Raw genomic sequence first — 13,664 nt, forward strand, 5'->3', positions numbered from 1 at the left:
CTACACACTGAATAAATTCCGTTTTGTTTTGTTACTCAGCTACACGTTATTGAAGAAGCGTGAGAAGGAAATGAATAAGGAGCGCAGTATTTAGTGTTAATCCAGGGTATTATCTAGCAACGACTGCTTGTACAAACACTGGCATAAAGATAGCAGAAATTGTAGCGTGCACACAAAAAATTCAATTACATGTGTGAATTTACATGTATAATTGAAAAACTAGTGTAGCAAGAAGTGAGAGCACAGAGAAATCGGGTTAAAAAAGAGTTACGATGTGATATATATACACATATATATATATATATATATATATAGCAACAAATAACTATAAAAACACATCATAAATTCACAATAAAAAACACAAAGTGAATAAATAATTTTAACTTAAAATAATGTGAATATAAATGTTAACTAAAAAGATGTTTAAAATATATACCCTGGTGGAGAGAAAAGGAAATCACTTACGTTTCGGTGTTAAGTTGAAATTATTATGAAATAAGAAGTGACGACAGGTGTTTAAACCTCCTAGTCAGCGTTAGGTAAACTTATGAAATAACAAGGAGTAACAACAGGTGTGTATACCCTTCTTATCAATGTTAGGTAACATTATGAAATAACAAGAAAGAACAACAGGTGTGTAGACCCTTCTTATCAATGTTAGGTAACATTATGAAATAAGAAGAAATGACGACAGGTGTGTAGACCCTCCTAATCAGTGTGAGGTAAAATTATGAAATAAGAAGAAATGGCGAGAGAATCGAAAGTTTGATGAAGAAAGAAACGGAAATATAGGAATAGGGTATTGTAGGCAACTTTTTTTTTAGGAACAGGTGAATTCTGTATCTTGTATAAGTCCAAAGCTTAACAGTAGGCTCCGTGTGTTTCGTTGTCCACCTGGGGCGCTGTAAATGCAGTAAGCTACAATCAGAGATAAAATAAGTAACCATTGAATTTTATATTAATACGTTTTTAAGAGTCAGGTTCGAGATGTTTATCAGAGTGAATTAGGTCAACAGCCTTTATAAATTTAACAAAGTTATATAATCAATAGGAAACTTTGGACAGTACCTGCGTGACAAATGAAAGTATGTGACCAAGCATATCATTTAACTAACAGCGCTTTTGGTTCAGCAAATATCTCTATCGGGGACAACAATTCATTACATAGTATGTGTAAGCCTTTCCACTGCACAATAAAAGGGAAACTTGTGTTAACGCTAATTTGAGACTTTGATAAGGGAGCAAATTTGGTAAGGGAGTAAAATTTACCATTAAAAGAAAGAAATTTTATTCATGCAAAGAGGAAATGAAATGAAGTAAATATAAATAAAAGATTGATACGGTGTGAAATTGATAAGGTAAAAGAGAAATGTGTGAAATTTGATGAGTTACAGTTTTAGTCTGGGACTAATTATTTTTTACATCAAAGCAAAGGCCCGGCCCGGCCAGGTGGAATAAGGCGTCTACCCTGGGAAAGTCTGAAGCTCGTGGGTTCAAATCCCGTCGTACCAAACATGCTCGCCTTTTCAGCCATGGGGGCGTTATAATGTATCGTTAAATCCAACTATTTGTTGTTAAAAGAGTACCTCGCAAGTTGGCGGTGGGTGGTGGTGACTAGCTGCCTTCCCTCTAGTCTTTCACTCCTAAATTAAGGACAACTAGCGCAGATAGCCCTTGAGTAGCTTTGCGCGAAATTAAAAAACAAACAATAAAGTAAAAGCAACAGAAAATACGAATAAATAGAGTTTTGCAATGTAATTTTCAATACACGTAACAGCAAAAACATTAATACAATTAATATACAGTAGAACAGAATGCGTAGGTTAATGGTACAGATATAAATCATTAAATGCAAAGATCCCTCGTCCGTAAAGAACTAAAACTGGGAATTGTTAGAAATTAAAATAACTTAAAGACTGTTTTGATTACAAGGCTACAACTTCATTATTGATAAGAAAGCAGTCAACCAAAGATACCTTTCTTCAGTAGTTTTGTAGCGTGAGATACTGAGAGGACAGTGCGTTAAAGATTTGTCTGATATTTTGTGTTCTATCTTGAAATCAATAACAGCAGACTCCAACGTATTAAGACAATAACTTGAATAAAATGATTGTGAGAAAAAAAGAAACGCGAACATGTCAAAGAAGCGAAGTAGGTAAGTCATTATTAGCAATATCTTCATCCTTTGTCATAATAATTTCACAGTTTTTGACAATGATTTGTCGATACGCGGTTAGAAACGTTGGTCATTATTTTTTAACGCAAATTTATAGTTTGGTTTGTTATAAATTTCGCGCAAAGCTACATGAGGACTATCTGCGCTAACCGTTTCCAATTTAGCAGTGTAAGACTAGAGGGAAGGCAGCTAGTCATCACCCCACACCGCCAACTTTTGGGCTACTCTTTTACCAACAAACTCTGGGATTGATCGTCACATATAATGCCCTCACCGCTGAAAGGGCGAACATGTTTGGTGTTAGTGGGATTCGAACCAGCGACCCTCGGATTACGAGTCGAGTGCCTTAACCACCTGGCCATGCCGGGCCTTCAAAGCTATAGAGTGAGCTGTCGGCAATTTGCCAACCTTGATGATCGAACCCCGAATTTCAGTATTGTAAACTTACTGTTAACCCACCGGGAGACTAGTAATACATATAACTATTTACATAAAAGAGAACTCAAAGACATAAAGCCGACAACGAAAAAAGTATAGTTACGTCATTATTCAAAGTATTAATAAACTATTCAAACAAAACATACAGTGAGAAGCTAGGTGGTTAGGGTGCGCTCGACTCGTAATCTGAGGGTCGTGGGTTCGAATCCCCGTTACACCAAACATGCTCGCCTTTTCAGCTGTGGGGGCGTTATAATGTGACGGTCAATCCCACTATTCGTTGGTAAAAGAGTAGTCCAAGAGTTGGCAGTGGGTAGTGATGACTAGCTACCTTCTTTCTAGTCTTACATTTTTAAACTAGGGACGGCTAGCACAGATAGCTTTCGAGTAGCTTTGCTCGAAATAAAAAAAAAACAAGCAAACAAATTAACAGATGGAAAATAGTTAATATCTCTCCTATTTTCAAGAGGGGTTGTGAAAGATGTCCCAGCAGTTATAAGCTTATTAGACTCATATCATTTATGGGAAAAAATTTTGAAAGTCTGATAAAAGATGCTTTGCAAAGTCATTTAACAAAGCTTAGAATTGTATTGGATGGTCAACATGGTTTCACTAAGAAAAAATCATGTGTTACAAATATTTGACATGCTTTGCAAATGTTACTGCGCACGTAGATAATGGTAAGGGATTTGGTGTATTTGGAATTTCAGAAAGCATTTGACAAAGTGCCTCATAAAAAGGTTGTAAAGAAACATATCTCTATATGTATGGGGAATAAGTTAACTAATTGGATAAAATAATGGCTTGAAGGGAGAAAGCAAAGGGTTGTTATAAATGGAAGTTCAGTCATGCTAGATTAATGTCACAAGTGGAGTACCTCAGGGCTCAGTCTTAGGACATTTTTTGTAATTTACATCTATGACAGAGATGAAAGAATGGTCAGTAGATTAATTAAATGTATGTTATGTTAATTTCTTAATTAAAGTAGGAACAATTAGCAATAAGTGGAATCAGGTATGGATATTCGAAGCAGTTAAAATGGGTATGATCAGCAGTACAACATTTATAAAATAACAATAGAAACTAGTTCAAAGAAGAAGTACTGTGTAATTTCAATTACAATCTAGTATGGCGGTAACATCAGAATTTATGGAGCTATCAAAATGGTTGTGTGTACTTTCAGTGTGCAGCATTTTGATAAAATGCTGTGTGTGTTTGTGTACTTTAATATCTTGAAGTTTTTAAAGACAGGCAGTAGGAAAGAAACTAGGAGGAAGGGACGGAAAGGGATGAAGGTGAGGTTATAGAAGGAAGATGTGATAATTGGTATCTTGGAATTTTAATCAGTTAAAGAGAAGAAAAAAGAAGGTGGCTGGTCAACAAAAGCTAAAATGATGTGTGTGTGTGTGTACTTTCACCCTGCAACACCCTGACGAAATGATGTGTGTGTGTACTTTTCACTGCAACACTGATAAAATGGTGAGCATGTGTATGTATTTTCACTCTGTAACACTGACAAAATGCTGTGCATGTATTTTCACCCTGCAACACCCTGACAAAATTGCGTGTGCGTTCTTTCACTTTGTAACACTACAACAAAATGGTGTGTATGTGTATGTACTTTTCCTCTGCGACACACTAACAATATGGTGTGTGTGTGTACGTACTTTCACTTTGTAACACACTAACAGAATGGTGTGTATGTGTATATATTTTCAGGTTGTAACACACTAACAGAATGGTGTATATGTGTACAAACTTTCACTCCGTAGCACATCAACAAAATCGTATGTGTATATAGTTTCACTCTGTAACACACTAAGAAAATGGTGTATATGTGTATATACTTTTACTCTGTAACACACTAACAAAATACTGTGTTTGTACTTTCACTCTGTAACACACTAACAAAATACTGTGTTTGTACTTTCACTCTGTAACACACTAACAAAATACTGTGTTTGTACTTTCACTCTGCAACACCACGAATCTCAGGAACCAGCACTTACAAACCAACTTCATCTTAAGAAAAGGTGACTTAAGGATGAATAGCACTTCAAACTTCTTATTGAACAATAGTTTTTACATACGCGCTAGGGAAAAGTACAAGTGAAAATAAAAAGAAACATTAGGAAAAAGAACAGTATATGCCAAAAGGCAAGTTGAAAGCCCTCACGTGGCGTACGAGAAAGAACACAAGAAGTAAAGTGACTCGAATAAATGTGCAACGAGAGTGAACTTGAAGTTTTTAAAGATGGGAAGCAGGAGAGGGAGGTAGGGACGAGAAGGGAGATTAAGTTGTAGAAGGAGGATGTGATCATTCATAGCTTGGAATTTTAGTCGATTAAACAGAACAAAAAGAGGGCGGGCTATCAAGAAAACTAAATTCACGAAACGGAGAAAATTAAAATCAAATTTGTTTGATTGTAGTCATTGACACATCTTTCAGCGAATTGAATATTAATAATTCTGCTTCTTAGAATTTTAGTTTAAATAAACTGAAACACTTTTTAGCCCTGAAAGTTGTTTTATTTGAGCCGTAGACCATTAATAATATAACCAAATATATTAGTTAACTCAGGCGGGATGTTATGTTATAAAATTTGAGTTTATAGAGAGATTGAAATGTCAGCGAATATTAAAATGGTCAGAAACAAACGGTATAGCTTCAACAACAATAGCAAAAACTGACGTGGCATAGAATGAAAGAAAGAGCTTTTAGTATTTATGTAAAAAGCTTACGGTAGACTATTAGCAAGTACTTAATAGCAGGGATCGTCAAGGTTTCCAAATAATTCACTCGCCGAAAGAAACGCCCTATTAAAGACTAAGCAAAAAACTAATTATTCAAAGTATTGGTTACAATATATTATACGAATATATACCAATAATACGCTAAAACGGTTGCTAACATTTCTAAAACAGCAACTTTTCTTCGTCTACAATCTACCTATCTATCTGTTCAAGATATCAAAGCTAGCCCATAGACGCTCGGGCTATCGCTACAATATTTTGCTAGCTTACATGTCTTGTATGTGGTATCCGCTTTTGATATTCCGATAAATACATACAGAATTATTTTAATGCTAAACATATCATGCATTTTCTTAAATATCTTTTAATCTCAATTCAATCCGACAGAGGGCGTTATATGTCGATGGATAGACATGCGATATATTCCAAAGGTAAAGTATAAACTTTATGGCTCCCCAGTGGCGCAGAGACATACATGTCTGCTGACTTACAAAACTGTGCAGAACACAATGCCAATTAACGTAACTACTGAAAATCGTTTTAAAATCTATTTAACTGCTATCACTTTACTTGTATGTGCACTTTTTATTGCACCATTTGTTTTGGATACTTCTTATAGCAATTCTGCTAATTAGCAACGACACCCTATTTTCTGTTAAAATTTTAATTTTTTTCCCGTGAAGACTGGATTAATTTCGACTGAAATTTCATGTAATAGCAAAATTACGACACATTTGTTTCTTTTTTAATATTTACGAAAAGCTATAAGAGGGCTATCTGCGTATAACTATCCATAATTTTGATCTTATACAGCACAGTGAAGGGATAGCTACTCAGTAAAACCCACCGTCAACTCTTGGGTTACTCTTTTCTTAACGAACAGTCGGATTTGACTACCACTCTTATAACACACCACGGCCCCAAAATACGGAGCGCAATATCTGTTCAAGTGTGTTTGTGATAATGGTAAAGGAAGGAGAGACCTGTAAGTGTATGATGCATATCTAACAAAATGGCCTTTCTTATGATGGACAGGAACTATACCAAAATGTATACGTAGTTCTGAAAACGTGAAAATGATTTTATGTCTTTTCTCAACGATGTAACTCATGTGTGAATTAATCAATATTTATTTCTGGCTCTTGTGGGTCCCAGTAAAAAAGAAAGGAAGTTTTACTCGAAGGAAAGACATTATTAACCTCGGTTTGAATCTTTGTATGTTGTATCTATTGCAAAGCTACTAGGCTTATCTGCTGCCGTCCTTAATTTTGAAATACTGACCAGAGGGAAGTCAGCCAGTTAGCAGCATGCTACCACTCACCATCCACTCTGAGGGTTGACTCTCAATGTTATAGCGCACCCACAAGTACAGGAAATAATTTGTGGCATGGTAACCAAATGGATTCAAAACCCAGTTCTTCAGCTCCAAAATTCAGAGCACAGCTACAAAGCCGACTTCTACCAACTATAAAAGAATGATGACCGTATTCCACTAATCTATTGAAGGAGAGTAGTCCAAGAGTTGGGAGTGACTTTTGACTTTCTGTCTTCTCCATAATCTATCAATTAAAAATTAGGAACAGCTATAATTAGATAGTCCTAGTCAAACAAACAAACAAAAACCTTCTCGTATATTATTTCGAATGTTTCGTGAAAATAACCCAATTAACGTGTGAAATATTTGTCACGATTAACAAACAATAGACAATACGTGTCCTCATCTGGGGTAGATAAATTGTTTATTTTGTTTTATAACGATCTTTAATTAAAAGTTCTACTTTTCAAAATTTGATAAAAACAAGGGTATCGAACTGGCAGAAAAAAAGTATTTTTATGATGTGCCAAGAAAAACGTTTAATTTGTATTAAAAAATGTGAATTTCTCACTTTGATTAAAATACTCAATTTTCAAACGTTTTTAGAATCATCCACGAAGTTTCTGTTAATTACATATAACCAAGAAAAGTCTAAAAACAATTGTATTTTACACAGTAAAACAGAAGAATCTATGGTGTGAATTTTCTATGATATAAAATTATATATTGCCTGTGGTGTTAGCACTCTAATTATATAAAATATAGAAACATACATATTTTCAAGAGTATCAATTTTCTAATGATATATAATATAGATATATATTGTCTACGGTATCATCTCTCTAACAATGTAAAATGTAGGTATATGTTGTTTCCGGTGTCATCTCTCTAACAATGTAAAATGTACGTATATGTTGTTTACGGTGTCATCTCTCTAACAATGTCAAGTGTAGGTATATGTTGTTTACGGTGTCATCTCTCTAACAATGTAAAATGTAGGTATATGTTGTTTACGGTGTCATCTCTCTAACAATGTAAAGTGTAGGTATATGTTGTTTACGGTGTCATCTCTCTAACAATGTAAAATGTAGGTATATGTTGTTTACGGTGTCATCTCTCTAACAATGTAAAATGTAGGTATATGTTGTTTACGGTGTCATCTCTCTAACAATGTAAAGTGTAGGTATATGTTGTTTACGGTGTCATCTCTCTAACAATGTAAAATGTAGGTATATGTTGTTTACGGTATCATCTCTCTAACAATGTAAAATGTAGGTATATGTTGTTTACGGTGTCATCTCTCTAACAATGTAAAATGTAGGTATATGTTGTTTACGGTGTCATCTCTCTAACAATGTAAAGTGTAGGTATATGTTTTTTACGGTATCATCTCTTTAACAATGTAAAATGTAGGTAATGTTGTTTACGGTATCATCTCTCTAACAATGTAAAATGTAGGTATATGTTGTTTACGGTATCATCTCTCTAACAATGTAAAGTGTAGGTATATGTTTTTTACGGTATCATCTCTTTAACAATGTAAAATGTAGGTATATGTTGTTTACGGTGTCATCTTTTTAACAATGTAAAATGTAGGTATATGTTGTTTACGGTATCATCCCTCTAACAATGTAAAGTGTGGGTATATGTTGTTTACGGTGTCATCTCTTATAGTCTAAAATATAGATATATGTTGTCTATTGTGTCTGCTATCTTCTAGTAAGGTAAAGTATAGATATAGAATTCTCTCATAAAGCCAGCCCGTACCCTATTTGACTTTACAATGTGTTTATTTTACTGTTGAAAGTTTCTATGTTACGTGTTACCAGCCAAAATGCGAATTTTTCTCTATAAAATGTAAGTTTCACGTAAATTACATCATTAAATTATTATTACATAACATTATTCAAATGAGAGAGAGTTTCTATACATACACATACACACGTGTATATATGTATAAATGAAACATTATAAAAACGGTTTGAAAGATTTTTAAAAACTATTACTATTGACTTAAAACAAATAAGTAAAAACATACAAAAGCACAAATACTGGTTTCGTATATTACAGTATACTTTTCACTTTTAAAATAAAACTCTTTAACAATACCTATTTAATATATATATGCATCCCAAAGGAAACTGAAATGATTATTATATTTGCTTATCCATAATGCTAGACAACAGATGTTATACCGGAAATATGCACATATTTCCGTTTCGACTTCTGCCTATGATCATCATATTTTTTCTTAAGTAATGCCTATTTTTTACACTTATGGTAATAAAATGTGCATATAAAATATTGCACGTATTTCCGTTTCGACTTCTGCCTATGATCATTTGATTTTTTTCTTAAGTAAAGCCTATTTTTTACACTTATGATAATAATATTGACGTTTCATTTAAGAATTGGATTTTCAGTTGTCAAAATATGTGTAACAAAGCGAAAGCGAATCACGACAACTTGCACATCGTCTAATCGTAACGATTCATGTCCACATAATTCTGTATTAGAACCTAGCCTCAGGGAATGGGTAGCAATATAGGATTTTCTGGACCTTATTACAAACTAAATAAGATGTCTTTCCTCTTTTAAAAATCTCAAACACTTCACTCTTAGAAGATGAAAAATAATAATAAAATCAATACTAACAAAGTGACTAACTGCATATCCACAGGGCCCGGCATGGCCAAGTGTGTTAAGGCGTTCGACTCATAATCCGAGGGGAGCGGGTTCGAATCCCGGTCGCACCAAATATGGTCGCCCTTTCAGCCGTGGGGGCGTTATAATGTGACGATCAATCCCACTATTTGTTGGTAAAAGAGTAGCCCGAGAGTTGGCAGTGGGTGGTGATGACTAGCTGCCTTCCCTCTAGTCTTACACTGCAAAATTAGGAACGGCTAGTACAGATAGCCCTCGAGTAGCTTTGCGCGAAATTCAAAAACAAACAAACAAGCATATCCACAGAAATTAATACACCGAGAAAAACAAATAATTTACAATTTTATTAATACCCTGCTACACAGAAATATTCTTAAATAATAGTAAGAAGAAAGTCACAGAAAGCTCTTGCTTATTATTTTATAGAATCCATTTTAAATTGAACAGAAGTGAGGAATTAATGAAAAGGAGATTCCAGCAAAGCGTAAGAAACATTCTTTCTCATTTGTAATGTTCAAACAGCCATCTTTTCAAAGCCCTCACGTTTTGTAGATCGTTCATAAAATTCCAATTATTTGATAGTGGATATTTAGTAAGTTACATCTTCTACTGCTTTAATAAGATTTTTTTTTTGAATGAACCAAAAATTAATTGGTTTTCAGTGATGTCGAGAAAACCCACTTGTAGAGAAATATATATGCAAAAACAGCTCGTTTGGGTTGAGAAAATATTTTACGTAGAAGAGCGAACAACGTTTCGACCTTCTTCGGTCATCGTCAGGTTCACAAAGAAAGAAAGAGATAACTGACCGAAAGCTGACCACATGTTTGGAAGGGGTTGTATAACTGAGTGTCGGAATGTAGAGGGCGGTGTTAGATGTTTGAATATATAATTTTATTTTATTATATTTAATGTAGGTATAAAGGCGTTCCTTTATATTGGTTTATTTTGTGTTTAAGTTGTTGTATAAGTAAGACTTCTTTAATTTTGCGTTTGTTTATGTTTGTTTCTTTATTTAGTATTTGAGTGTTTTCTATGGTTATGTTGTGTTTATTTGACTTGCAGTATTCGAAAACATGTGAAGGTGACTTTTTATGTTCTTTGAATCTGGTTTCCATTTTTCTACTTGTTTCTCCAATATAGAAGTCGTGGCAGTTATCACATTGTATTTCATAAATAATGTTGGTGTGGTGTTTGTCAGTGTAGTTTTTTACATTGTATAGAACCTCAGTTTTTAATTGGTTTTCAGCTTTTATAATTATTATGAACAATAAAAAAATATCGAGGTATGATTTATGGACAACAACAAAGATCCAGTGGTTTTGAACTTCGAACTGATTATCTCATAACGCCACTCGGTATATTTGTGTGTATTGTGTGATTTTGACACTTAGTATCTATGTATACATTGTGTAGTCTCACCATTCAGTAATTATATGTATATTGTGTGGTTTTAACATTCGGTATTTTTGTGTACATTGTGTGAGTTTGCCGCTCGGTAGTTTTGTATTTATTGTTTCGTTTCACAGCTCAGTGGTTATGTGTATATTGTACTTCATAGAACTTTGAACTTGAAATATCAAAGTATATCACAAAATGAAAAATGAAGAAAACCAAGTTAGTTGACTAATTTGTTCATTATAACCTTTATAAAACTAAAATTTAAGAAAATTGATTAACTATCAAACATATAAATAATTATTAGCCTAACATTATGTTCATACGTCATGGTCTGCCGGTTGGCTAACGTTAAGTTTACAAATTACAATGTTAAATTGAAGGATTCAGTTCTCGGCGGTGCACAGATGGCAGGCAAGTTATTGTGTAACTTTGTGCTGAAAAATAACTATAAACCAACATAACGTAATGTGAGGACGCAAAACGTTTGATATTTATAATGATTTTGAAAAACGTAGCTTTTAATAGAATGGACTCTTTGATAGACTGTTTTTGCCAGTTTAAATAAGGGGTAGCAAGAGCGCCCAAAAGAGGGCTGAAAATTTTTCCTTGGGAAGCAAGAACATAATACCTAATTATTAAATACTAAATGTTCAAAAAATCAATTAACGTAATCTCATTCAGTGATTTATCTCAAATTATTCCATAACTCTGAATATCCTGCGCAATTCCAATTGCTCTCGTAGAATGGGGACAATAATTTTGCCATATAACAACATCTTACAAACAATAAAACTGAATATAAGTTGATCTTTAAACCATTAATCTATAACTTACTAACAAAGCATATATGAAAACGTTGACATTTAAAAGCTGCCCAGCTTGCATCGTGAACTTTGACACCATAATTAGCCACTCTGACAGAGAGAAAGAGCCAATAAAGTAAAGTTTTAAACAGCATAATTAGATTATGTACATTTTGTTCACCTTATCTGGATAACAGAACCTATAATATATTTATATATACAGATTAACTTAACGGTTAAAACGAAGTTTGGATACATATGTGAAAGTTTGATTTGTTTACAACACTATATACCTTGCATGAAACATTAAAAAACACGAGTAAGTGCATCAGATGCTTATAGGTATTTCATCTTTGTGATTTCTTTTATTTTTATTTTGCTTTATAAAAACGTTAACTTACACAACATATTAATGATAATTAAAAACAGCTTTTCATCTGGAAATTGGTTGCTTGTTTTTTTTTCTGTTTTTCATTATTAAACGTTGTATATGAACGTATAATTTTGAACAGAACGCAAACACCACAAATCCACATGAGTACAGTTTTAGTAAATAGAAGTAAAGAAATTGATTGAAGGATATTTTTGAAAAACCATATAAAAGTGAGACATCAAAAAGGAGATGAAGATATATTAGTCATTGTAATAATACTCTATTATTATATAAGAATATTATTTTATAAGAAGAAGAAAATAATATTGATAGAATTCTAATCGAATTATCCGTCTTGACCAAGCAAACAACTTTCTTGATAAACTGTAATTGATTGGTTTGTTTTGAATTTTGCGCAAAGCTACACGAGTGTTATCTGCACTAACGTCCCTAATTTTGTAGTGAAAGACTACAGTGAAGGCAACTAGTCATCACCGCCAATTCTTAGGATACTTTTTTACCAAGAAATAGTGGGATTGATCATGTCATTATAACATCCCCACGGCTGAAAGGGCGAGCGTGTTTAGTAGAATAAGGATTCGAACCTGCGATCCTCACATTGCGAGTCGAGTGCCCTAACCACTTAGCCAACTATCCTAAACTGTACTACATTTAGATAGAAAACCAAAATTCCGTTTAAGGCTGAGAACAGCATGTTCATTTTTATGGGATATGTTTGAAACGGTCTCTTTTAGTTTGAATCGTTTTGGGAAGGTAAATACTGTAAAATGGGGTATTTGTGTTTTTATTCGTTTAATTACTTCTATAAGCTAGTGTCCGTTGTTTCAAGTTCATGATATTTCTCACGTTTCTGTGCAATATTACACCAAATTAGATAAGAAATGGTGAGTGATTAATCATTTCTGTGTATTTTTTTCTACCATCTAAGTATTTGTTTGAAAATCACATTTCTTCTAGTTTTATTTATAACACATTTGTAGTGATATGTTATTATAAGAATAATGTTTGAATTCATATATTTTAATACTTTTTATCCTTTTTTGTGGCATGTTTCCAGGTTGTGGATTTGTTACGTACAAGTCTCGCCAGTGCGCCATAAATGCTATCAAAGGCATGAATCACTTTCAGACTATGGAGGTAAGTATATAACATCTATAGAAAAGTAGGCCACACCTGTCTGTAAATAGTTCATGCAAAAATGAAAATTTATATATTTGTAAGTCACTGACTAAGTCTATCAAGAAAACCTTTATGTAAGAAGGAAAGCAGAAACAAAGAGTATAAAACCAGTTTAGGACACTTTACAAACGATAGGGGTCGGGCACGTGGCTGTATAAGTCAAGGAGAAAGAACTGTCAGCACAAGGAGCAAAATGGACACAGCTGTATCATCCCACTTGATCAACCTAACAGTTTGCGATGCGCAGATAAAAGTGAGCAAAACTGTAAGTAATGGCAAATTCAAATTACAGCCTTTCGCCTAAGACTAGAAAAGGGGAAGAGTTGTAAATATTAGTAAAATCTAACTAATTTTCACATGCATGAGGAAAGAATGGACAAAGTTGTAATTAACACAATATGAGGCAACTGTGACCTCTTCCCTTTCGATAATGGTTTTAAGCTAGATCTTACCGATGTGTATAGATACAGCTGATATTTTTCATTTGTTGTTGAAAGGTTTTATAGTAAAAAATGAAAAATACACAGCTGTATCAATATA

General features: G+C 33.6%; 1 protein-coding gene and 1 long non-coding RNA gene across 5 annotated transcripts in view; one reads left to right on the plus strand and one right to left on the minus strand.

Annotated features, from left to right (window-relative positions):
- LOC143235167 (uncharacterized) overlaps nucleotides 1-539 on the minus strand; it is a 30,891-nt gene extending 30,352 nt beyond the window's left edge. The window contains exon 1 of the long non-coding RNA XR_013018955.1: nucleotides 466-539. This is a non-coding gene — a long non-coding RNA (uncharacterized LOC143235167). The remainder of the gene's footprint in view (nucleotides 1-465) is intronic.
- The window catches only part of LOC143235166 (CUGBP Elav-like family member 2), a 115,457-nt gene that overhangs the window by 57,851 nt on the left and 43,942 nt on the right, over nucleotides 1-13,664 (plus strand). For all 4 annotated transcript variants that reach the window (XM_076473058.1, XM_076473057.1, XM_076473055.1 and 1 more), the window contains exon 4: nucleotides 13,003-13,082. In XM_076473058.1, the coding sequence (XP_076329173.1) occupies nucleotides 13,003-13,082 (80 nt within the window). The remainder of the gene's footprint in view (nucleotides 1-13,002; nucleotides 13,083-13,664) is intronic.

The sequence above is a fragment of the Tachypleus tridentatus genome, chromosome 12, assembly GCF_004210375.1.
Source record: "Tachypleus tridentatus isolate NWPU-2018 chromosome 12, ASM421037v1, whole genome shotgun sequence".
Taxonomy (NCBI): domain Eukaryota; kingdom Metazoa; phylum Arthropoda; class Merostomata; order Xiphosura; family Limulidae; genus Tachypleus; species Tachypleus tridentatus.